The sequence below is a fragment of the Colossoma macropomum genome, unplaced genomic scaffold, assembly GCF_904425465.1.
Source record: "Colossoma macropomum unplaced genomic scaffold, Colossoma_macropomum, whole genome shotgun sequence".
NCBI lineage: Eukaryota > Metazoa > Chordata > Actinopteri > Characiformes > Serrasalmidae > Colossoma > Colossoma macropomum.
In genome coordinates this window covers 27,257,653-27,284,202 of record NW_023494792.1, presented here as the reverse complement: position 1 = coordinate 27,284,202, position 26,550 = coordinate 27,257,653, and the positions used below count along the sequence as shown (strand labels likewise).

The 26,550-nt window shown below is 36.9% G+C and overlaps 1 protein-coding gene across 1 annotated transcript in view; it reads left to right on the top strand.

Annotated features, from left to right (window-relative positions):
• LOC118811162 (plexin-C1-like) overlaps nucleotides 1–25,591 on the top strand; it is a 31,853-nt gene extending 6,262 nt beyond the window's left edge. Inside the window, exons 6-26 of the mRNA XM_036575336.1 lie at nucleotides 3,671–3,847; nucleotides 4,414–4,472; nucleotides 4,587–4,642; nucleotides 4,760–4,921; nucleotides 10,893–11,810; nucleotides 11,966–12,094; nucleotides 12,517–12,651; nucleotides 12,940–13,040; nucleotides 18,452–18,545; nucleotides 18,636–18,798; nucleotides 19,092–19,185; nucleotides 20,149–20,230; nucleotides 20,470–20,481; nucleotides 20,613–20,648; nucleotides 21,048–21,178; nucleotides 21,317–21,493; nucleotides 22,277–22,376; nucleotides 22,564–22,743; nucleotides 23,818–23,979; nucleotides 25,218–25,317; nucleotides 25,437–25,591. Coding sequence (XP_036431229.1) covers nucleotides 3,671–3,847; nucleotides 4,414–4,472; nucleotides 4,587–4,642; nucleotides 4,760–4,921; nucleotides 10,893–11,810; nucleotides 11,966–12,094; nucleotides 12,517–12,651; nucleotides 12,940–13,040; nucleotides 18,452–18,545; nucleotides 18,636–18,798; nucleotides 19,092–19,185; nucleotides 20,149–20,230; nucleotides 20,470–20,481; nucleotides 20,613–20,648; nucleotides 21,048–21,178; nucleotides 21,317–21,493; nucleotides 22,277–22,376; nucleotides 22,564–22,743; nucleotides 23,818–23,979; nucleotides 25,218–25,317; nucleotides 25,437–25,510 — 3,142 coding nt within the window. The 3' untranslated portion in view covers nucleotides 25,511–25,591. The remainder of the gene's footprint in view (nucleotides 1–3,670; nucleotides 3,848–4,413; nucleotides 4,473–4,586; nucleotides 4,643–4,759; nucleotides 4,922–10,892; nucleotides 11,811–11,965; nucleotides 12,095–12,516; nucleotides 12,652–12,939; nucleotides 13,041–18,451; nucleotides 18,546–18,635; nucleotides 18,799–19,091; nucleotides 19,186–20,148; nucleotides 20,231–20,469; nucleotides 20,482–20,612; nucleotides 20,649–21,047; nucleotides 21,179–21,316; nucleotides 21,494–22,276; nucleotides 22,377–22,563; nucleotides 22,744–23,817; nucleotides 23,980–25,217; nucleotides 25,318–25,436) is intronic.
• Nucleotides 25,592–26,550: the final 959 nt, after the last annotated feature.

Sequence of the window (26,550 nt, the reverse complement as noted above, 5' to 3'; positions counted from 1 at the left end):
ACATTTTACGAACAAATTGTAACTGAAGCATGTCCCCATGTATATTTCAAGTTACATGACTTCCTGTTTAACTGCTAATGAGGAGCCACAGAGGCCAGATTCCTATAGTCATTTATCAACATGAGTAAGATTAAAGAATACAGAAATGATTCAAAAGTGACAAAACTACGATTAACTGCCTCCTCCATGTCAATGATCTATTTGGAATGCGTCCCAGAGGTAAGTCTTTTGCTTCATCTACTCACAAATGCAAGCGTCTAGAGTTTGCTGGATGCTACAGGAACCTTGATTGGAACTGGGCTCTAGGAAAAAAACAGAGCCCTTTGAAAACAACACCCACTCAGGATTTAGCATAAAAAGAAGAATGGTTATACAAAAAGAACTCCATCTCCACTGTTAAGTATGGAGGAGGATCTAATATGTTTTGGGGCTGTTTTTCCTCCTAAGGCCCTGGGAACCATGTTAGGATACATGACATGATGGACTCCATGAACTGCCAGGTGATTTCAAATGAAAATGTAACTCCTCTCTCTCTCAAAAAAAAAAAGAAAAAAATCAGTTGTGGTTGAATCATTGAACAGGACAAAGATCTAAAACATACAACCACATCCACACAAATTGGTTTAATGACCATGGAATCAAGCTTTTGACATGGCAATCCCAGTCCACTGACCTAAACCCTTTATTAAACCTATAATAATTCTTTATTGGTTGCTTCATATATATATGGCTAAACAGAAGGGCACTAGAGGCCATGAATATATAGTTGACATGAAATGTAACTCTGAATGTACCTGAATATACTTTCAATTGTATGAAACATTCTGGATGAAATTAACTTTATTCTTTATCAGATACTTTCATCATTCAGCATTAAGAGAAAATTGCATTATCATGTTATAGTCCTTGGAGAAAAAATCAGTTACTGGCATGCCTGAATTTAGTAGTATGTAGCCCCTCCCTATATGAGGATAGCTGTGCTGTACTGCTCTACAGTATTTGATAATATGGAGAGCACATAGAAAGAGTTCTGAAATCATTCCTGCATACTGAGTAACACCACATTCCTCATAACCCTACAGTGGCTCCCAGGACAGCAAAGCAGGCTGTAAACATCAAGTATCCACCATGTGTGATCATGTGACTTGATTTCTCATTGTGGTCACTCTAGATGCTCGACCAAAGACGAGTGTCCAAACGCTACTTGGATCTTCATTCCTGAAGATTCTTTTCAGAAAGAGCTGATTTCTTTTCAAGTGACTGAAGTCTCCACTGAGGTAAATGTGTCTCTGACATTTACTGTGACAATTACTGTATCTACATTTTACAATTATTTTTAGAAAATATTTTAATCCACTACTGTGCTCTCATTCAGGTCACTCTGAATCTCCACTTAAAGCCTCCCTTAATTTGTACCTTCATGGAAGATGCAGATGTAAATTTATGTCAATGTGAGCGACTGCTCCTGCAAATTCTCCAGCCAGCGACTGCCAGTTAATGGTCAGTTTAGATTTTTATGGCTCTGAACTTTTTTTGAATGTTCTGTTTATGGGTACAGTTAAGAAAGTCTATGCTAGTTTAAATAATCTTTAGTACAAAAAGGAATGTATAACTATATAACCCAGAAAAGGTCAACAGCATATATGAATATGCAATACACAAAAATCTAATGATATTCATTTCATTCATTTGAGAGTCTCTGACACTTTCTTAGTATCTGAACATGATAATCTCAGTATCTGGTCATAATAAAACAGAAAGTGTTATCATTTGTATGTCCAGTCAAAGCAACTGTCGCTACTGGAGATCAGAAAATCACAGAGAGCCTGAAAGTGAGGAGCTGCCCAGACATCACAGAGACATCACCATATGATAAGTAAGACATTTTACATCATAAAAGCCTTTTAACCTACAGCCTGTCATCATACTATTTGTCTGGTAGTTTGAAGCATGTTGGATCAGTATATATATCTATCTATAACATATTTATAACAACTATTTTACTTTATTCATACCATTACTTTTTCAAAATATCATTTATCTTTTAATGCTCTTAATAATGCTGTTTATATGGTATATGACTGCTGGCTATTAATTTGATAGTTTTATATCCTGGGAAAGGAGGCTCCGCCTATGTAGCTTACATTAACATCTGAAAACCATGGCGTTAAACTTATTCAAAGGAATATGGAATATTCACCTGAACACCACTTCACAGTATACACTTCACAACAAAAGTACATTAATTAAAGTATTTACACATAGCAATTATGATGTAACATATGATGTAACATGTATTTCATTCATGTAGAGCCAACTTACACATTTGAATCAAGCAAATACAAAACAACCTTTAAACAATTTTTTTTTCAGTGTAGGTTGTAAACATTAAATTCATGATTCAGTTTACCTTCCTTTTCTGCTTAGAAACTAGAGGCCTTTCTTTTGTTTTGCTGTGTTGAATGTATGCAGTTGAAATCATGTTTAAGTTTTAAGTAATTCCAAATTTACAGTCAAACTCTGAATTGATTCTGTGATGCTCTGTTGGCAGGTTGTTTGGTTTCGTTCAGCAAAGGTGTGTGTGTGTGTTTTGTATGCAGGTGTGTAGCGTGTGTCTTAGCCGGGTGTTTTCCGTCCAGCAGTACTAAAAAGTGCAGCTGGGCTCACAGCTCTGCTTCACAGGTACCTATGCACATTCTGACATTTCACTTTTATTGATTTATTTAATTTGATATAAAATAATAACCTTGTAGATCATATTACACACATGTGTGTACTTCAGTGCTAAAAATTCCACACAGATTTAATTCATAGTTATACTGATGATGTGTGGTCCTAAACTTTGGTTCAGCAGAATCATGCTTTTTATACTATATTTTATTTGAGAAGTTCCAACTGAAAAAGAATTACTTTATTTGTTTATTACGTTTGGGTGACAGTGAGGGTGAGTTAACAATTACTAAAATACAAAAACATTTCAAATTAATATTTCTAAATTCAGTGATTTAAACAAGACAAAACATCTGTTTTAATGCTAAACTGAAGTGCTTTCTGTTATTTATTTCTCTCCTCTGTAGGACGTGTGTGAAGGATTATATTCTGGGAGGAATCCAGTAAGTGACCAGAACTGTCACTTACAGTGTCAGTGGAAATAAGATCTGTGTCAGGGGGAAGTTTAGGGTTTGAACAGGGAACTAAGAATAAGAACATTCTTGTTTTCAACAAGAATTATAGTATGATGGCTCCTGCATTTTTCTTGTGTATGTAGCGAAAAGTTTTATAGAAATTGAGACTTATTTATTTATTTATTTTTATTTCAGGTAACCTAGCACTGCTTAACCGGTTGTTTGTACACATAATAATACAAGTGTTATCATGTGAAGGTTTGGTTTTATAGTCTCATGTTTCTCTTTTTTATCAATTTTTCTAGCCAGATTTTCTAGCCTGGAGCCTTTTCGTCCTCCTTTCATGGCAAAAACAATGCAGTGCTGAAAGGGAAAAATCTGGAACTGGTCAAGAAAATTCGCTTTCAGGGATTCATGGAGTGCACTTCAAAGGAGTGAGTGTTAACAGAAGTGTATTTATGTGTGTGTGTGTGTGTGTGTGTGTGTGTGTTTGTATGCATGATGTATTTGATTTGTGTCTCTGTGAATCTGCTGTTTTCCACTAGGACTCCAGTGTTGGAGCGCTCCACTGATACTCTGAAGTTCAGCATTCCAAACGGAAATAAAGGAACTGTGAGGGTGTGTGTGGTGACAGAAGACAGCCATTGTCATAGTAATGCCACCATCACTTATGGCTCCCAGCCCATCTGTACTGGACTGCAGCCTAGAAACACCTGGGCCAGGTACAGCAGAGACATTCTGCACATTAAAAATAATCACTACTTTAAATTCAGTTCTGGTTTGTTTTTAACAGTTTAAGTTCTGAGTGTTCTTTTAAATATAATTAACCCCCATGCTCTGAGTATGAAATGCTCTTTAGTTCTTAACTGCATAAAACTTATTTTCGGTCCTTTGAGTTGTCCTCTTCTCTCTGTAATCAAATTAAGCTCAACTAAGTAGTAATACTTACACAGCCGGGTCAAGTGTTTTCAAAGGCATTATAGTGTTTTAAGCCTGTTTAAACCTGTTCAAAGTGAAAGTTATTCTACTATTTAATAGGGATCTGAGTATTACGATAAAACTGGGCATACTCTGATGAATCAAGATCAATTTAATGAAAAAAATATGTATTCTATTACATTTAAAACTATTTAGTAAAATATTGCAGTTTGTTTTTTGGCTATTCGTAAAAAGCATAGTTGAGCATTATAGCAGCTGAAGTGCTGCAGGGTTCTGTTAATGTACTAAAATAGCAGTGGTTTCCTGCTTGCAGTACCACTGATGTTTGATGTTACTGTGTGTCGATCAGTGGGGGGAGGAAGATTGAAGTGCTGGAGAGCAGTCTGGAGTACGTGGAGAAAAGTCATAGTAAATGAGCATCAAGTCAAGCACTGTGGTAAAGTATCTGCACACACTTTTCTCCTTTCTCTCTGACAAGCTAAACAACTACAATACTCTTCTGAGACTCTGTGGTCTGTGCAGATAAACTCTCTTACCTCCCAAACCCAGAATTCATCAGCTTCTCTGCCGCTCAGGATGTCAGTTATGTGTTAGTTTTCATTAATGTAAGTGTCTTAAATAGAATGTTTAAAACATATTTAACATAATGAAACATAGGTGCTTTCACACACAGTGCTCTTTCTCTGTTTGTCTAGAAAAAGCAGGACAGGCTGAATATGCGTGTGGAGGATGTAAAGGTGTGGGGTTTGCAGGAAGAGAAGCAGTTTGAGTGTGTGGTAGAGAAAGTTATATCTACTGCTATTGTCTGTGACATTCTGGAAACACAGGAAGTCAGAATAAATGTGACCTCACTCAGGGTAAGACTGGTCAGTCCATCTCTGCAGTGAGAATGTGTAATAGAGCAGACTGAGCACTGCTGAGCCCAGTGCAGACAAAGCTAATGTTCTCTGTAAGAGTAATTACACACATTCAGAACTTTCAGATGAAAGTCAGTGTCCTGCTTTTCTCAAATGTTTGGTCACTCCTGGTCAAAGTGCTTGCTTTAGTTCTTTTAAATTATTATTTTTTTGGTTAAAGTGAACCAGTGACCTGATCTGACCTCAGCAGAGCACAAAATTAAAGATACTTCCAGATTTTACATTTGCATTCATGAACTTGTAAATTGTAATGTTTATTTAGCAATTTACTGCCTTTCCCTCTTCTGTAAAAGCCAGTGTTTTATTTAATGTCTTTGCACAACTTTTTAAAGACATAACTGCACAAGGCAAAATGTTCTACAATTTACAGTTAAATGCTGGAATTCTCCAGACCCCACCTGTGAGGAGAAAACATTGTTCTATGTCTTATAAATAATCTTTTATTTAAGTAATATGTGTTATGAACACTCATATATATGACTGGACACATTTATGCTAAGGTGAACGTGTAGAAATGCATATTTTGTAATTATCAATCCAAATTAACAGAAAGAACTCAGGACTATGCAGAGCTGAAACAGGGGAGAACAAACATTTCCATATAACTGTTTTAGGATAGAAAAGGATGCAAAGGCAGTGAACAGGACACTGTTACAAACAACAGGTTTGTAACACTAGTTAACCTGTTTCTTTATTAAAATCAGAACAGTTCTGACTGTCCTCCTGTTTTTTCTGTTCCAGATCAGTGTTGGTGACTTTTCCACAATTCTAAAAACTCAAGTGGGACACACAGACACTTTGTTCTGTGTGTAAGATTCACCCTGAATTACTGTATCCTGTAAAAAAGTGATCCTGATAATCTCTCTCTTCTCTTCGGTCACCATACTTTTGTAATTATGTGTGTCGGTTATGTTTACATGTGCACAGTTCAGTTCCAGCCTGCATCTAACATGCTCCTACCCATCCTTTGGTCATGTTATTTTTTATTATTATCATTTTTTTTTTCCTTCAGTTTCATCTTTTTTTTTTCTATGTGGCTGAAATACCTAAACACACTCATTTGAAGTGTATGTAAATATGTTGATGATGTAACTGAAATAATAAAAAAAAACTGTTTTTGCCGCTCAATTATCATATGTGAAGTGAAACTTATAACAATGTTTACATACTATTGTTTTTAAGGAAAATAAGGTTTTCCATGATATGGGCCTATTCACACTCCAGGGATCATAAAACATTTACGATATACAGCTTCCTTATATCATACATAGACATGCACAAGGACACTTATAGACAGCTACAGGCACAGTTCCTTCTGCTGATGTCAGATTTCATAAATATACAGGATATAGGGGCACATTTAAATGTGTTATGAGTGTTCGTATAAAGTGTTAGAGTTTTGTTCATTTAATTTCAGTTGATTTTTTGCTTCTAATGATGTTTTAAGCACATCTGCTGAAACTCAGGATCAAAGGTACATCTTAAATACTCACCACTGTCCTGATGTCAAAATGTACTGGTAAATAGAAAGAAACATCTTCTAGTGCAGTGGTTAGTAGCTCATTTAAACCATGGAGGCTGAAATGTCATGAAATGCTGTTCCTAGTTGTTCATACTGCTGGAAGAACACAATATTTGAATAATGTGGCCACATTTTATTATTATCTTATGCTATACACCGGTTAGTTCGGCCACGCAAGCTGATTGGTTGAGAGGCGTTCTAACTGTGCTGATATTTCGCCATAACATCACGGGTTTTTCACAAACACTGTATCACGCCGCTGAGACGCCGTTGCTAAGCAATGAATTTGACAGCTGTAGGAGACGCTCAAGCCATTTGAACGTTTTTACTTCTTACTTTGCCACAAACCGAAAATGGACACTTTTGAGATTATATTTGACCGACAGCTGATTTGGTCAGACTCTGAAGATGAGACTACACTAAATTCACAAACTGTCATCACCACTGAGCAGCTTTTCAGTCGGCAGCTGAGACAGAAGAACAGATAAACAACCTGGAATCAGCCAGAAACTTACTGTGACGTTGGAACGAGCTGCTTGTTAAGGAACTATAATTTGGCGGAAGGAATTGCTAACATTAAAATATTTCAAACGCCACGTTTACGGTCCATTTTATTTATTTCTTACTTTATTTATTTAACTGTTGTATAAAAGCAATAGAACACGACAGGGAGTGTGTTATGGCGAAATAACATCACGGCTGTGATGATCTAGGGATCTACTGCGACCAAATCACAGCCGTGATGTTATTTCGCGATAACTCAGTTCCTCTCGTGTTCTATTGCTCAATTTTAAGATACTTCAGATTCCTTTGTGTGCACGTGATGTAACAATGTTTATTTGTTGATGCGTTTGAAAAGGTAAATATCTTTAAAATGATACTTTTTACTTTTCATACTTTTTTTCAATATAACTGACTGCGTTTATGACCGTTTAACTATTACTACTGTAGTATCTCAGTCAATGTACGAAATAAGTACTTTATTACTGCACAGGAAAATCATCTCTCATTTACTCTCATCACACAGTGGGTCTTTTTTGTGAGCTATTACTGTAATACTTATATATTTAATTACATAACCTACTTCATTAAATGGGATTGGTGAAAGCTGTAATTGTTTACACTGTGATAATGTATCCCCATCTGCTGGTTAAACTGGGAACTACAGAAAGAAATGATAAACATGCAGAAGATAAATATACAGACGTAGATAGATTTGTCTAAACGCATACTCATGTCAAAATGTTGTTTTAATGATGTAATGACTCAAGTAAAAGTATATTTACAAAAACAACTTGAGAAGAAGTACAAAAGTATGTAAGCACAGTTTGTTAGGTGTTACAAGTTTGTGTTCTTCTTTTGGACTAAAATAATAAGTCAGAGGTGTGAGTAAAAGCACAGCAGTACAGATGCTGTCACCACCAAAACACAATGAAATTAAACACTAAAAAAGGAAAACTAAAATGTTACTGAGTAAAACATAATTACATTCCTCACAAATATTCTTGAGTAGAAGAAAAGTATTATAACCGAAAATACTCAGGCAAGAACAAATCCATCAAAACTCACATTCACAAAAAACAGTTTTAAACTGTTCTTTTTTAGGTACAAACATTGTCACTGGGGTGATGCCCTTTAGTACTTTTAGTTTAGTGGTATTTCTTAAGTACCTTTGGTTAAAGAATATAATTGTACCATATTGTTTTGCAATTCCATTTTAAATGTTTATTTATTGTGCATTTAAGTCTTCTCCAGACTCCAGCATTTTCATTTTATTTTTTACTTCAATAAAGTTATGAAAAAGTACAAATATGTGCCTTTCCCCTGGGAAACGTAAATGTAACTTTGGACCTAAAGGACCATGTTGAACTTTTAAGAGTACATTTACATTTTTGTTGCTTCACTGAATAAAAGGTTGCTTGAAATGTACTTGATTCAAATACATATGGTTCCACAGCAATGAAATATACAATTATAAAAGACACAATTATTGTCTTTCATTTTACTTACCTTTGACTTGTATTAATGTAACAAATTCCATACATGTGGAATTGATGTGCCCTTTTGAATCAAGTACAAACACAATTCCAAAAAGGTTTGGACAGTAGATCATTTCTTTTGTAAATAGAAGCTCATTCTGAAACTGATACCTGCAACACATTTCAAAAGAGTTGTTAGAGGGGCAATTTCAGACTAAAGACTAGGAACATTGTGAAATGTTCAAAAAACATGTTAAGCAGGCGATGCAATCATGCTTGGATATAAAAGGAGCATTTAGAAAAGGCCTAGTCCTTTATGAGAAAGGATGGGTTGAGGCCACTTTGCAAAAAATCCACAGTGTAAAAAATAATGTTCCTCAGCCAGGGATTGCTAGGATTTTACATACTTCACCCTCTACAGTGCATAATGACATCTAAAGATTGAATGAAAGATTGAAAAATCTCTGTGCGTAAAGGAAAAAGCCAAAAAACACTATTGAATGCCCATGACCTTCAACCCCCTCAGACGGCACTAAAAACCAGCATGATTTTGTGAGGAGGATCACCAAATGGGTTTGGGAAAACTTTCACAAACCAATGATAATAAACACCATCCTTCACTGCACCAACAAATACAAGTTAAACCTGTACACAGTGGAGGTCACACATCAACAACAAAGTTCAAAACCAGCCTCTGTGAGGTTCAGGACCAGCGTAAACATGCACCCATGCTTATTTCAACATGTCAACACCAGCCCACATTCTGCATGTTACAATAGCACTGCAACAGCAGTGTAATCAGAGAGTGCAGTTGCTAGACTGACCTGCCTGCAGTCCAGAACTGTCTCCCATTAAAAACAAGTGTCTTATTAAGCTCAAAATACGACAACAAAGACCCTGTATACAGTTGCACAGCTGAAGACTTGTGTATAACAGCAAATGGCAAAAAATGTATGTTTTCAAAATTGGATGAATTGTTGTCTTTAGTACCCAGACAATTATTAAGTGCTGATAACAGGAAAAGTGATGTAACACAGTGATAAACTTGATTCAGTCTCAACCTTTTTGGAACATGTTGCAGACATCAAATTTGGAATGAGAATATATTTATAAACAACAATAAAGTCAAGTCAAGTTTATTTATATAGCACTTTTTACAACAGACATTGTCGCAAAGCAGCTTTACAGAAAAATCCATGTCCAAGCCCCCATGAGCAAGTTCAATGGAGACAGTGGCAGGAAACACTCCCTAAAAATAAGAGGAAGAAACCTTGAGAGGAACCCCGACTCAAAAGTGGAACCCATCCTCCTCTGGTCAACACCGGATAGCAAAACAATAACACAAGAGCAAAATGAACAGAGGAAAAGATTTTACCATGAGTATAAAATATTACAATACAGAAAAGGGGAAAGCAGGTGAAGCAATGGCCATGATTAAATAGTTCGAGTAGAGCAGCAGCAGCATCATCAGGAGGGTCAGTCAATGCAGGTGAGGTTTGCACAGCGTTGTACAGCAGAAGTTCCATTAAACAAATTAGTTCACTATTTATCAAAATAAGCCTTGTAATATGTAATCAATAAATACCTGTATATTTCTAAGTTGGCATCATAGGTCTAATAATGAGAGAGTTTAATAGATTAATTGAACTATTAAAATCATTATCCAACACATTAGTTTACTATTTACCAAAAAAAGCCTTAATAAAAGGCTAATATTGATAGAGTTAAATAGCTTCAGTCTACCAATTTTGCATATAAAATACAGTTTAAAATCCTAAAAAGAAGGGGAAAACATTCCAATGTGTTTTTCTAAGGTGGTTTGACACCATGAGGTCAGCCACTTAAGGGCACATCAACAATTACTTTAAAATTAAATAAAACATGAAGTGATGGAGTGGAAAAACTGAAAGAAAACATTTTAGTTCAAATCAAATAACAACACAACCACAAACTATAGAACATAAATGTCTTTATGATTTGATGATCTACTCTGGTCATTTAGAGGCAAAGTTACAAGCTTCAATTTCCATGCAGTTCTGCATTTCTCAAACCCAATAACGAACAGCCAGCTTCAAACTCTGAATAATGATAATGAGGTGATGAGTTCTTGCCGTCTGAGCGGCACCACTAGAGCGCAGCACTGAGTCGCGAATGACCAAAGAAGTTTCAGGTCATTGAGACCACTAACAGATTACTGATACAGATCAGTGTCAGATACACGAAGAGCTCAGCAGCTGTATCACTTCAGTCTGATACTAATGATGTGAGGATGAGCTACAAACACATTGAACACGGAAGTTCTCACCTCCATCCACTTAGAGCAGAGACGCTCTGCAGACATTAGTCCTGATCTTCTCTCAGCTCCACATGTAGATCAGACTGACTCTGTCTGAGTTTGAGCTCCACTCAGACCTGCAGGATGAGGACTGTTTATCTGGGAATGCTGCTCTTATTCCAAAGCGCTGTTTCCTCCTTAACGGAGTTCAGCGTTAAAGGAGAGATCAGGAACTTTGCTGTTGGAAACGGGAAAGTGTTCGTCGTCACCGACTCTCAGCTCCTCCAGATGAGGCTCGATCTAGTAGAGGAAAAACACAAGGACATATCTGACCACACACATCAGAACCAAGTTAATATTTTACTGCCTTTCGACGCGAATAAGACCCTGATAACCTGCGGAATTTATGGCTGTGGATACTGTGAACTCCTGGACATCAATGACATCAGCAGAAGTCTCTACAGGGAGGATGTTTCAGTCGGACCATCTGTTAATAAATCATCTGTTTCCTTTATTGTAGATTTTGATGAAGGAAACGCAGAAAGATACATGTTGGTTGCCAGAGAAAAGGTTCCTGAAGACTGTGGCTCTGATGATGAAGTATCTCTGCGGAACACTCTGGACTCTCAGACAGGAGGAATTTTTTCTAAAGTAGCCTCTTCAAACGAAGCCAGCATTTCTCCACAGAGTGATGTTGAGTGGATTGATGGCTTCCAATCATCTCCTCCCTCTCACTCGTACCTGCTGGTGAACGTTAAGTCTGGAACAGGTCCAGCTGTGGTGGTCTTAAGGATGAAGAACAGCCGCAGTAAAACAGAAATGACCAGATCTCTACAAGGTGCAGTGCTACAGTGCTGTGATGATAAAGACCGTAAAAAGCTCTTATCCTCCTCTGCAGTTCTCTCCTCTGGATCTCCTCTTCTCTGGGCGGGAATATTCACTGCGCAAGAAGCGCACGACCCCCAGAACACTGCTTTGGCTATTTATGACCTCAGTCAGATCAGAGACCGAGTACCTTCATATTTCAGCTGTAGACCATATTGCACAGCTCAGGTGAGAAACTGCTAGTAAATATAAATAAAGCATCAATTATGATTTATATTTAAATGATCTGCACTTTATGCTTCATGTCATTCAGCCTCTAAAATCAGAATCTGTAGATCAGTATCTGTCATCTCTTTCACTCAACATGTTTCTGGTCTCTGCAGAAAGGAGATCATGTTCTGAGTCCTCGTGCTGTGGTGCTCAAACACAGTTCAATGTCATCTGTAGCAGCAGAAAAGAGAGGATCCTGGATTGAGCTCTACATCGGAACTGCAAATGGACAACTGATGAAGGTCTGACTTTCTGTCCATCTTCTAATACATAATCACTTAACAAAATAAAAATCAATGTTTGAATATTCAGCCTTTCTTTGTTCTGTTTTTCGCACAAGTTTAAACACTTTTAATGTCCTGTAGTTGTGAACTGTCTCAAAGTCTTTACTGTCTGACAGTCTCCCCAAAATGTCATGATTACCACATAATCACATCAACTGTTTCATTTACATACTTGTAAAATATATTAAACTCTTCTTCAAAAAACAAAAAAACCTTCACAGGTCCAATGCAGAACAAACACAGACAGTAATTCATATCGTCTTTCTTACTTGTTTTAGGTGGGCAAACATTATTTGCTCTCTATTGTTTCATTTTGTAGCCAGAGGCCAATAAAAACATTATCTGTATTTCTTATTGTTTTCTTCTGCTTGTGTTTCCAGATTGTGCTGGACAAGGCTTTGAATTCTGGCTGTTTGATGGTGCTGTACAAATCTACTGATGACAGGATGGTGTTTCCCAGAATGCACTTTGATCCAGTGGATCATAAATACATCTACATAGCTTTGAGAAATCAGGTGAGTCTTAGAGCCAAACACCCATCATCAGAAGATGACATAAGCATCATTAAAGACAACTTACATGAGAGATCTTTAACTCTGGACCCTGAAATAAAGAATTTAAGGTGGAATTGAAACAAATGAAACTCTCTGCCCTTTAAATGTCTTTGCTCATCTTTCTGCAGTGACAGTTCAAGTTTATTTGAAGTCAGCTAACAACGTACAGCCATTTCAGGAAAGTGTTTTGGAACTGATATCTTTAGTTTTATTGTGAGATTAAATTAGTTGTATATGTTTGTGTTGTAGATCAGGCGGGTAGCAGTGACTCAGTGTGGTCTGTACAGCACTTTGAGAGACTGCAGAGCTTCTCAGGATCCTTCCTGTGGTTGGTGTGTGACTACTAGCAAGTAGGTTTCTCACTCATTCTTACACATCTCCTTTTCAACACTACATGTCTGCCTTTTTAACCATTTTTGTTCTATAAGTATTGAAACATTATGTGTCGGGTGTCTCTGCGACTCTCTTTATCCACCTCACATGCAGCCGACACTGATCTCAGCAAAACAAACCGATACTGATAATGTGCAAAATATTCACTACACCTGCTTTACAGAGTTACAAATAACCAGCCAAACCTCATAGGACCATTTGTTGTCATTATGTTTTAGGACCTGCTTCTACTCAAACTTTGGCTCTTGTCATGTACGTCTCTGTTCATCTATTTTGCGTGTAACCTGTATTAGGCCACATAACAGCGGGGTATAGCCATGATGGCATATTCTTGGGTCAGCAAGTTAAAGTTAGGTTTAATTCAGCCTTAATAGCATCATATTAGCAGCATAACATTCAGTCATTTTAGTCAAAGGCAACTTACTCTCCAGTCTTACTGTGTAGCTGCCCTTGTCCATGTTATGTACATGAACAGTCCTTGATAAAAAAAGCTATTTTAGCATCATCAACAAAGTTTTTAGGATACTGTAGTTCAGTTAACATAAAGAGGCTTATTTTCTATTCCATACATTTTAACAGGTGGAATGGGAGGCAGTCAATAAATAACTAACTACATAGCATATAGCTCATATTGTATATGATATATGATCATATTGTATATGATTATATATCATTCTTTTGTGTGAAACTCTTTCATTTATTGGAAAGAAAATAATTGGCTCTTTTATTTACCCAGGGAAGAGAATCATAGTAAATACTGTGCTACTAAAAAGGCGTGACTGTTGTTGTTGTTAGTCTGGGTTGACGGGGGAGGGGAACAGGGCTCCTAAATAAATTATAATTATCTGTTAGCTTACAGTTTCTCAGGAATATAACAACATCAGTGTAAATGTCCTTATCTGAACTTTATTTGCTAACCCACAATGCAAAAAAAGCATGACATCAGCATGTTAGTCCAAACACAAATCATATGTGGATTCACATTTAAATGAATAATACCTAATCCAGCTTATTTAAGCATGTATTGCTTAATGATTATACATACAGCAGACTGCTAACAAATTATCATCACACATGACATGAAAGAATAACATTATTAGGTGCAAAGCAGAACTATTACAAGATTTTATAACATTAATTAACTACAGCATTAAAAGGCTCCTGCCATTGGCTGATTAATTATACTATAACTACCAACTGAATAACCAGAGCTAACCGGTTTTTGGAATGTCTGAGCTGTGCTGCATACACTGGGAACATGACCCCCATCTTCAAAGAAGTTCTGTCCCCTTCATTTTTTGTCAATCAAAATATTGAGAGAGAAATCTGCAAATCTGGCTAATTTCTACCATATTCTACCATTTAAACCATATTACAAATACTACTTAGTCACAGTCAGCTTCAGAATTATTGGCACTCTTGGTAGAACCTGTGAAAAAGGATGTGAAAAATGTCTTTGTGACTAATTAGCCCAATCTCACACTAAAGATATGGGAAAGAATCTTAAATTGAATTAAATGCAGTCTAAGAAAACAAAAAAAATCATTTAAAAAATTTTCATTATTTATTATGTTATTATTCTTATATTTTGTCATTATTGGCACCCTGAACTTCTTCTTAACAAAATGTAACTAAAGCCTGTTTCCATTTATATTTTAGTCCACCTGCATGTTTAGCAACCCTTAAGTGGTCTTGCATGACTTTCTGTTTCACTGGGTATGAGGATCCGCAGAGGCCAAATCCCCGTAGTTGTTCATCAACAAGGGGAAGATTTTTCCCATCTCTGACCATTTATTCTTAAAAATGTAAAATCAGTCCATGATAGTTGTGATAATCATGTAATTATTATAACAGTTAAGGTATGAAGGGCTATACGTTACTTTGAAGGAGGGTCTAAATTAACTTTCTGTTCTAACACCAGTTATTAATAATCTTGAACTCATGCCAGGTAGTCATGATGCAGACTTCCGAATTTGGCTGGCCAAAGGCATTAAAAAGTTAGCGGACCTTTTTAAAGATGGACATTTTTTTTAACCATTGACTCCGTAATATAATTTATCGAGACAAGATTTTTTTAGATTTTTCCAAATTCGTAACGTTACATTTTCGAAAACACTTTACTGACCAACCATTTTGATGAATCCCATGAAGAAAGACTCCTATTTTACCCCCCTGGGAAACTAACGGTGAGTCTATTCTATAATGTGTGGAAAGTTAACCAGCTTCTCAGACATCTGAGCTTAACAATATAACAGTAGAGGGACCTCTGTGTAGCTGTAAGTGATGAGGAATAGGAGAACATCTGGAAATCTGTGTGTAACCATGCAAAAGTGATTCAGTACTGAATCATACATCGGATGCACATTTCTCCCAGTCGAAGGCATGCTTAAACAGTTCAGCCTAACCACTTTGTCTTAAGTGTAAAACTCAGAGGGGGTCTCTTACAGATTGTTGTTGGACATGTTATAAGTTGTAGGAATACTGGGCTAAGATAGCACAAGAAATTGGGAACATCTTTGATATAGAGGTTGATTTAAAACCGTTATGTTTGATTTTTAACTTCACTAAATGAAAGAAAGTTATACAACATGCTCACCTTTGCAACAACAAAGAATATTCTATTACAGTGGATTACTGAGAAGATTCCAACTGTGATTGGTTGGCATAAGATATTAAGAGAAATAATTTCAATGGAGTATTTAACGTGTACACTACATTGTAAGACAGACCACCTTTACCTCACCTTTTTAAGGTTTGGGAGCCTTATATTAACTTAATCGGATCTATTTTACATATAATGACAAACTGGAATCTGTTGAATTTTATGAGCTTGTTGAGTTTGTGCAACCTCTTTAGTTGTGCATTGTTAAGTGTTTTAAAGACAAAATCCAATAAAAATATTCAAAAAAAATAAAAAACATAGGGAAGATTGGAGGATTCAAGAATACAGAAAGGCAATAAGCGAAAAGTGTGCTAACCTTCATAAATTCTACAATAAAAAAGGCTATAAAATAGTTGCATGCCTGAAAATGCCCATATCCTCTGTTAGGGCAACAATAAAGAAGTTTAAAACAACCAGAGCTACAGTAAGCCTGCCTGGAAAGGGAACACGAGCAATTTTATTTTATCTGCCAACAAATGTAAGCAACTGAAGTTCATTATTACCTTGGAACCTACTGGAACCTTTACTGGAACCTGGTTCTAAGGTTAGATGAGACAAAAAAAGAGCTTTTTGAAAACAGCACTTAGTGAAGATCAGGCATGAAAAGAAGAATGGTTATACAAAGGAAACCTGATCCCCACTGTTAAGTATGGTGGAGGATCTATTATGTTTTTGGGCTGTTTTTCATCTAAAGGCTCTGGGAACCTAGTTAGGCGACATGGCATAAGTGGAAATCTGGGCCTTCTCTGCCAAAAGATCAGATAAACTTTAGTTGTAGTTGGATCTTCTAGCATGACAAGTATCCAAGCATAAATCCAATAAACTTTACACAACAGTCTACAGCTGTATAATCCTGTCTTGTCCTGCTTTGTCTTTCCTTGTTTCCGTCTGCATCTTGCTCCATCAGCTTTTGTTTATGTCTGCCATGTGCTTTTGTTGTTTTGGTCTGTCTCCTGCCCAGTCATCTGTCCCACCTGTGTGTAATCTGTAGCCCGGTCCTCTCGTTAGCCCTGGGTATTTCTCATGTGTTCTTTTGTTTATATTCCCCTTTGTTTGGTCAGTTCCTTGCTTGTTGTTGTTTGTAGTATGTTCTTAGTTTGAGTGGTTATTCCTGTGTATTTTGTTCTCTGTTCTTTGCTTTTGGTGGTTCTTTTCATTTCTTTAGTGTTTGCCTCATTTTGCTTTTCTTTTTTTTATTGTTCTGTTTTTGCTGCTTAGACAACAATAAAACTGCTAGCTCACACATGCCTTCTCGTCTTCCAACACGTTACAACAGCTGTGACTACTTTTACTTCTCTTTGATACTGAAGATTGAAGCTGTACGTAGAAAACACAGAAGCAAGCCTGGTTAAGAAAGTTGGCTGCATGCCCTTACAGATGATGTGTCCCTCACAACTGACCATACAGCGTTCAATACAGCCTGCTGTTTTCTGACCTGAAAAAAACAAATGAAGAGTTAACCACTGGCAGCAAGGATAGTGCCATTTTGCTGAAATACAAAATTGTTGTTGACTTATGCAGATTCTTTACAAACATAGCAAGCAGGAGCAGCTGAGGAAATGCCAGTAGGGTGAACATCATCTTCACATCAGCTGCAGTGGCAAACAACTAGAACAGAATAACAACAGCATGCACTAAACACATGTATCTGTCCCTCACTGAAGCACCAGTATCACCACTGAACAGATTCCTGAATTTCCACTCTTCAGATCTAGTTATATGAAATAGTCTAATATCAACCATAGGCTAGCACTCTGCAAGTGCTTTCAGACACCAACTAGCTAAACTACATTAGTGTGGTATTTTTTACAGAGAGAAGATGTAATGTTACTCAGGCCAAACACTGCATACAAAACACATTTTCTCTCACAAAATTGTGATTTCAGTTTCAAAAAACCACTGACATGATCACAAAGTTCAGCTGTTAGCTAATTTATTTACTAAAGGTGCTAAAAGGACAAAAAATGTAGTCTCCTACAAAACGATAATCTAGACAGCTGGAAATGTAACAGATGAGTTTTGTATTTCCTCACAAGCAAAATGAAATGCCATGCTATAACGTAAAACATGAAGGTGGATGAAAATCACAAGGAATTGCCACAAGCTACTGCTACGCTAGCTTCATATCACGCAACTCCTGTAATGCGATAGTTTTACAAAAACTAGCTGTTTTAAGGATAACGTGATAATACCGTAAAAAGCGGCTGTAAATTTACAGCTGCAGTTCGTTTTACAGTAAAGAGCTGTTTTTTGTGTATAACGGATATATAAGAATAATACCATTGTAAACTGGCTGTTAATTTACAGCAATTTTTTTACTTTTTATTTTTTACGTGTGTTAGCATGTTAAAATAAGGTTTAACTTGGATGACAGCAGCTCAACATTCAGGCAATTAGGTCAAAGGCAATTTACCCTCCGGTCATATTAGCTGACCTGGTCCAGGTTATGTGCATGAACAACAGTTCATTAAAAACTGAAATAGCTATTGTAGCATCACCAACAAAGTTCTTAAGATACTGTAGGTGCACTAACACAAAGAGGCTACCGCACATATAGAAAGGGTTCTGAAATCATTCCTTCATGCTGAATAACACCACATTCCTCATAACCCTATAGCTGTTCCCAAAACAGCAAAGCAGACTGTAAACATCAGTTATCCACCATGTGTGATTGTGTGATTTGATTTCTCATTGTGGTCACTCTAGCTGCTCGACCAAAGACGAGTGTCCAAACTCTACTTGGATCTCCATTCCTGAAGATTCTTTTCAGAAAGAGCTGATTTCTGTGATTGTAACTGAGGTAAATGTGTCTCTTTGACAGTTATTGTATCTTTGTTTTACAAATATTTTTAGACAATATTTTTATCCAGCACTGTACTTTCTCACTCAGGTCACTCTGAATCTCTCCTTGAATGTGGAGGGAACAGAAAAGCCTCCCTTAACATGTACTTTCAGGGGTGAAGATGTAAATAGTGGAAATCTATGTAATAGTGAGGCTGCAGTTTTCCCCAGCTGCTCCTGCGAATTCTCCAGCCAGCGACTGCCAGTTAATGGTCAGTTTAGTTCTTCATAGCTCTGAACTTTAAATTTTCCATTTATGAGTCCCGTTATGAAAGCCTTTGCTGTTTTAAATTATTTTTCGTACTGAAAGGAGTGTAGAACTGTATAACTGTAGATATCTCAGAAAAGCATATTTGAATATGCAATACACAAAAAATCTAACGATATTCATTTAAATCATTTGAGAGTCTTTGACACTTTCTCAGTATATGAACATGATAATCTGATACAATAAAACAGAAAGTGATCATACTAAAACAGAAAGTGTTTTCTTTTGTATGTCCAGTCACAGCAACTGTCACTATTGGAGATCAGAAAATCACAGAGAGACTGAGACTGAGGAGCTGCCCAAACATCACAGAGACATCATCATATGCTAAGTAAGACATTTTACATCATAAAAGCCTTTTAACCTACAGCCTGTCATCATACTATTTGTCTGGTAGTTTGAAGCATGTTGGATCACTTTGGGTAATGTTTGCCAGTATAAATAGAACCTTTACCATTATCATTAAACATCATCATATTTAACCTGCATGTATTTAAAGTGGATGTTTCCATGGGCGGAATATGCCAGAGAATAAACTCACAATAAAGTCACTGTCCAGTCTTGTTTGATAGCAACGAATTTCCTGGTTGATCACAGGCAGCAGGAATACTATAACCACTATTTTACTTTCATACCATTACTTTTTCAAAATATCATTTATCTTTTAATGCTTTCAATAATGCTGTTTATATGGTATATGACTGCTGGCTATTAATTTGATACTTTTGTATCCTGGGAATGGAGGCTCCTCCTATGTAGCTTACATTGACAACTAAAACCATGGTGTGAAACTTATTCATAGGAATATGGAATATTCACCTGAACACCACTTCACAGTATACACATAAAAAACCTTAACATGTGCACACTACATACACTGAAAAAATACTTACATATAGCAATTATGATGTAACGTAGCATATTTCTTTCATATAGAGCCAACTTACACATTTGAATGAAGTAAATTTAAAACTTTTAAACATTTTTTTTTTCTGTGCAGGTTGAAAACATTAAATTCATGATAGTCAGTTTACCTTCCTTTTCTGCTTAGAAACTGGAGGTCACTTTTGTTTTGCTATGTTGACTGTCAGGTTTAAATATTAAAACATGAAAATGTATGTAAGTTTCAAGTTATCCTAAATTTACAGTCAAACTCTCAACTGATTCTGTGATTCTCTGTTAAGGCGGGTTAAGTTGTTTGGTTTGGTTCAGCAAGGGTGTGTGTGTGTGTGTGTGTGTGTGTGTGTGTGTGTGTGCGTGTGTGTGTGTGTGTGTGTGTGTGTATTGTATGCAGGTGTGTAGCGTGTGTCTCAGCTGGGTGTCATTGGTCCAGCAGTAGTAAACAGTGCAGCTGGTCTGATGGCTCTGCTTCACAGGTACTTATTCATATCTTATTCATTTTAATATACTATAATAACCTTGTAGATCATATTACACACTTATTTGTACTCCAGTGCTGAAAAATCCACACAGATTTAATTCATGGTTATTGTGCACACTATAGTAACTATATGTGTGGTCTTAAAATTTGGTTCAGTGAAATCATGTTTTTATACTATATTTTATTTGAAAAGTTCTGAGTGAAGAAAAACTGTTTTATTTTTATTACATTTAGGTGGCAGTGATGGTGAGTTAACAGTTACTAAATCACTTAAACTTCAAATTTAGCATTTTTGAATTCAGTGATTTAAACAAGACAAAAATCTATTTTAATACTAAAATGAAGTTCTTTCTGTTATTTATTTCCCTCCTCTGTAGGACGTGTGTGAAGGATTATCTTCTGGGAGTAATGCAGTAAGTGACCCACAGAACTGTTACTCACAGTGTCAGTGGAAATAAGATCTGTGTCTGGGGGAAGTTTAGGGTTTGAAAAGGGAACTAAGAATGAGAACATTCTTGTTTTTCAGCAAGAATCATAGTATGATGGCTCTATGATGGCATTTCTCTTTTGTATGTTACAGATTTTCTTCAACTAAAATAAGATTTATTTTTTTATTTTAATTTTTAATGTCATTCTTTTACTTTTATATATCAACAAATGTCAACAACACTGATGTTAAATAAATAACATTTCTGCACGCAGATGACACGGCACTTCCTAACTGGTTATTTGTACACATTGTAATGCAGGAGATTTCATATGAAGGGTTGATTTTATAGTTTCAAATATCTCTTTTTTATCATTTTTTCTAGCCAGAGATTTTCTCCCTGGAGCCTAATCAGGTCTCCTTTCATGGCAAAAAACATGCAGCGCTGAAAGGAAAAAATCTGGATCTGGTCGAGAAAATTCGTTTTCAGGGAGTCATGGAGTGCACTTCAAAGGAGTGAGTGTTCCCAGCAGTGTATTTATCTGTGTGTTTGTGTGTGTCTGTGTGAGTGTTTGTGTGTGAGTGTGTGAGTGTGTTTTCTGCATGCATAGTACGTTTGATTTGTGTCTCTGTGAATCTGCTGTTTTTCACCAGGACTCCAGTGTTGGAGCGCTCCACTGACACTCTGAAGTTCAGTATTCCGAGCGGAAATAAAGGAACTGTAAGGGTGTGTGTGGTGACAGCAGATGGCCGTTGTCATAGTAACGCCACCATCACTTATGGCACCCAGCCCACCTGTACTGGACTGCAGCCTAAAAACACCTGGGCCAGGTACAGCAGACACTGTATATCTTTGTGTAGAACCTGTTTCTACCCACATTTCTTAATTTAAATACTGTTTTTTTTTAAAGACGTGTGGTTCCTGTTTTAAGCTAACTAATGCACAATGACAAATCTGGCAAGATACTAATGCTTTTTCATTTCAAAACCATACACATCATAAAAGCTTCAAACATCTCTGATATGCATTGCATTCATCCATTTGGAAAGCAGAAAATGAAAAGGATTTAACTTTTAAAAATGCAGAACTCAGCAAACTGTGAGACACTGGAGGTCTGCGTTCTGGATGGCGAGACTAAATGAAAGTAAATTCATTGAGTGGCACGCTTACTTAGCTATCTCTACTGAGTTGTAATACACTGGTCTGGTCGAAGGAAAAGTTATCCATTTATTTAGACTGGAAAAACAACAGCAACACCCATTAGCCCTCATTCTGTAGCAGTCTTGAAGATGAAGAACAAGTTTTATTCCAGCACCAGCTAATTGTGTTTTGCTGTCTTCACTTCTCTTTTCTCAGTCTCTAGTAATTTTGACTATGTTTACACTTCGGCCGTTGACATTAGGCTGACAAATTACTTCTGTTTTATAAGTGGAAATGGGGCCCAGTGTTTCTTGATTTGTTTCAGCTAAAGCTTTGCTAATTTTGTCCTCACTTCCTTCTGTATCACTTCTAGTTGTCAGAATTCACTGGTTTCGTCCCCATCAGCTCCCACCTCTGCTGTTCTGAATCCTTTCTCTGATTGACTGAATAAGCGTTTAATGTTTTTCTTTCAGTGGTTGGAGGAAGATCCAAGTGTTGGGAAACAATCTGGAGTTTGTGGATGAAGTTACTGTTCATTCATCTCTCAAACCGATCACCCTCAACTCAGACAAGGTATATAAGTGTGCTTTGCTTGCTTATGAAGTAGATGCAACACAGGATGTCAAACAATGCGGATTTATGTAACTTGCAACAAGAAAAACAAAATGAGGGAAAACAGAAAGGCTCAGAAATGCACATATACATGGCAAACCATCCATCACTAATATTAAAATCTGATTTATCTTTCTGATTCTCTCAGACCTTTTGGTTCCACACTCATAATCAGAGAGAATACATGGACTCTGGGCCGTTCAGTGTCTCTCTCATAGTGGGAAACTCAAAAGTGGACTGTGTAGATAAGCTGTCTTACCTCCCAGATCCAGAATTCACCAGCTTCTCCACCTCTAAAGTGGACAGTGATGTGCTGGTCACCATACAGGTAGGGTCAGCATTTCTGTTGACTTTAATCATGTCCAAGATCTACGACGGCGTTTTAGGGCCACTGTTAATAAAAATAAAAATAGTAGACTTCGAGAATAAAGTCTTAATATTTCGAGAAAAAAAAGGGATAAAGTGGGCTAACTGTAGGGGTGCTATAACACGTTGGGGTCTCAGCTGCTGTACTGGCGCCGGAGTCCCACACACTCCTGTCACCCTGTCAATCAATCATTTTGATTATTATTCTCATTGTCTGTAAAAACGTCATGCCCTCTTTGAATGGCACAGAGATGTAGCCACTGATAGCCGTGTAGACAGATAGACAGTTTCCTCCGAGTCTGCCTGGTTCTTTCATGTAAATAAACACAGTTTCCTGCACAGCCGTTTACTATACTAATACCAGGCTGGTGCTGATGTGCCAGACAGGGAGACAGGGAGACTGAGTATTTCTTTATGGGTGAAATTGATATGAAAGTATAACTCCACCAGTTCCTCAATGCCCCTCATTTCAACATGAGGAGGTGCTACCTTCCCTTTGCAATGCCTTTGGCCACAATATTGCGACCTTTCCTGGTATTAATACCACTTTAATGTTGTAATTCTATGACTTTTTTCTCAAAGTAGTACAATTTTATTTGTGAAGTTTACTATTTTTATTTTTTATTAACAATGGTCTAAAACGCTGTCGTAATAATCACTATCAATCCATTAAAAATGACAAAAAAAAGAAAAAAAAAGTTTGTAAGTACCTCAGCAATAAGCATTATATGATTAACTGCTGGAACATGAGAGCCAAATTGCATGCCTATACATTTTCTCTGCTGTTTTGTACTTCATTCAGCTCAACAAGGGCTTAAAATAAGACGGATGATAATGAGGTGTCCTACAGTAAAAACTGTTTACTGTGTTATGAAAGTACAGTGCTTCAGGCTGAGTATGAGCTACAACATTTATTTTGAGTACTGCATCATTAAGGTTGTAATCTAGTTGTGGCCTGTAGTCCTTCGTTTGCAAGTGATTGTTATAAAATTAAACCGTATCTTGGCTCTGCTTTGCTTTGCTTTAATTCCACTAGAAAACAGATGACATGCTGAATATGAGTAGAGAAGAGATGATAGTGTGGGGGCTGCAGAACGAGAAGGAGTTTGAGTGTGTGATTGACACAATTAAGTCCACTGCTCTCACCTGCAGAATTGTGGGAGAAAATAGACGTGAAATCAGAGTGGACTCAATCAAGGTATGACCGTTCAGTCTGTTACTGCTTTAATGGATCAGTCCACCAAATTAGTTCAAACTGCAGTCCCGCAGTAACAAACTGTTAAAATAATTTAGTATTCAGGCCTCAGATAGTTACAAGGATTATGTTGTGATCCATTTTAAACCAAGGCACTAATTGAGATTAATAATAAGTAATATTAGCTTTTTTCCTTTTTTATTTCTTTTAAAGTGAGGTTGAAAAATTTAGTTTATCATGAATTTAATTTTTAAATAATACTTTCATAAATAAATAAGAATAAAAATAAATAACTTTATTCAAAAATGCTATCCCACATGTCACTACCGAAACACAAAAGGTTTTAGTCAATAGGTGGAGTCTTATTTCAGCCATGCCCCTATATTTTAGAGCAGGAAGTGAAACTGCATCCCCTCATGGCCACATCGTGAGCAGTTAGATCTCACTCATTTTAAATGTAACTGAATGAATGTAACTGCTCTTGCATTTAAGGTGGAACTGAAAATTGGTTTGCCCAAGAATTGAACTGCTGGGACATTTAAAATGGGACAGAATACTCAAAAAAGGCAATTCTAGCTTAAACACACAATTAAAGACATTTCATGTTTTACATGAAGCTTGTGACAGACATTAGCATAGATTTTACCTTGTAGCAGTTTCACAGTGACTCTTTTAATAGAGAGGCTGATGTAGAGCTGCCGCCATTATTTTTGGTTTCTAACAGTCAGCTGATTAGACTGTGGCTCGTATTCACAGTCAGTGACGTATCTAAAACTTCAGAAGGTGTAAAGTGACCTTTTTCTTACAAAATTCCTCTGTTACTTTGTAATTATGCTGATGGTTAATCTAACGTGTTAGGCCTTCTTTCAGCTCTTGAAGTTCTGAACAATAGGAGAGCTCGTTTAGCTGTATCTACCCAGATACCACACAGCAAAACAATTCCTGATTGACCATTTTCCCCATCAGTATTTTAAGAATTTCACTCTTTTGTTTGCATCCAAAACTTTGCAATGAAACAAGAGTAATACTGTAATACGTGCTGAGATTAAATACAAGCATTATTCTACTGAATAAAACCAACTAAATCACAGAAATGTATGTTTTAGTTCTAGTTTAGTTCTAGAAGCCCCTTAAGGTTCCCGTCTGCAAATTAGAATGTACTTTTACAGAGTCTTGCAGACTTTAATCTAAGCTAGCGCTCAGCTACAAACCAAACATCTGATTTCTTTAATCTTTTTCAGATCATGGTTGGCAATTTTACCAAATTTATGACACAGCATGGCATAAAGTGTTCGTGTGCACCTGTTGCAGTAGCCATTGTGATTCTTCTTGGTGTTCATGGTGAGTATTGAGCTGATATTTTTGTGCCAGGTGTGTCTGTGGTTACTGTCATCTGGTCTTATATGCTTAGTTAAAATGTATTTGTTTCTCTCTCTCTTTCTCTCTCTTTCTGTGTCTAGCTGGAATATTTATCAGAGGTGTGTTCTCAAGACACATGACTCAGATCTCAGGCAGATTTGAGTCGAGCAAATAATGACTTCAGACTCAACTTACCAAAATGAAAGAAAGACTTTTGGATTTTAACACCAGTGACTTGAACTCATAGTCACTGGTCAGAAATGCATAATAGGTTGCAAACAGGTGGACCAGAGACTCTGCTGACTGGATGCTAACAGAGGAAACACCTTAGCAACTTTGACAAACTGCTGCCTTGTGGTAGCGAAAAAAAAACAAAAAAAAAACTTGCTTACATCATATGTCCGTATCAGGACCTTAGACCAGTCAGAATTGTAATTGGGGGAGGCACTTAAAGGTCACAACACACCAGGCGTCACATCACTCAGCGCTGTATCCCATATGTCTTCAAAGGGAAGCGTCGGTTCTGTCAGACACGGCCATGTGGTGCATGACAGGTCTGGCACGTCGAGTCTGTGGGATGGGGTGTGTTGAAATATCGCAGGCCTTGGGGTTCAGTACACATGGGAATCCTTGTGTTAACAGACCGAATATTTATGTGTTAACACAAAATTATGTTTACGTGTTAACACAGGAATTCCCATGAGTTTTGAGCCCAAAGGCCTGCGACACAACTGGTCTCCGATACCGAATCTGAGCTTTATACAAATTAATCCAGTCAATGCGACGCTTCTACCCAATCAGGAGGCAGCTGGTGTTTGCGTTACTCGTGTCTGCAGCTCAAGGTATTAAACGCTGGTTCTGCTTTTTTAAACGTTTCTGTATGACAAGGAATACCAGCAGCAATAGCTAATATATTTAAGCACAACTGTTTACCTCCTAAATTTTATTTTTACAAGGTTATTTTTACAATTTAACCTTATTACCATTTTGGAAAATGTCAGCTTAAAGATGGATTCTACAGTGACTTTCTGATTATTCAAAAAGTAGAAGCATTACTTACGTAAATATCGACTTAGCAAGACTACATTTCAAATGGATTTCGCTGGGACCTCCCTAGAACACCCACATGCAGCCAACTGAAAGGGGAGGATGTGTTTATGTTGATGCACCGGAGCAGAATAAATGTAGCGTAAGTCAACGTGCAGTGGTGCTCAC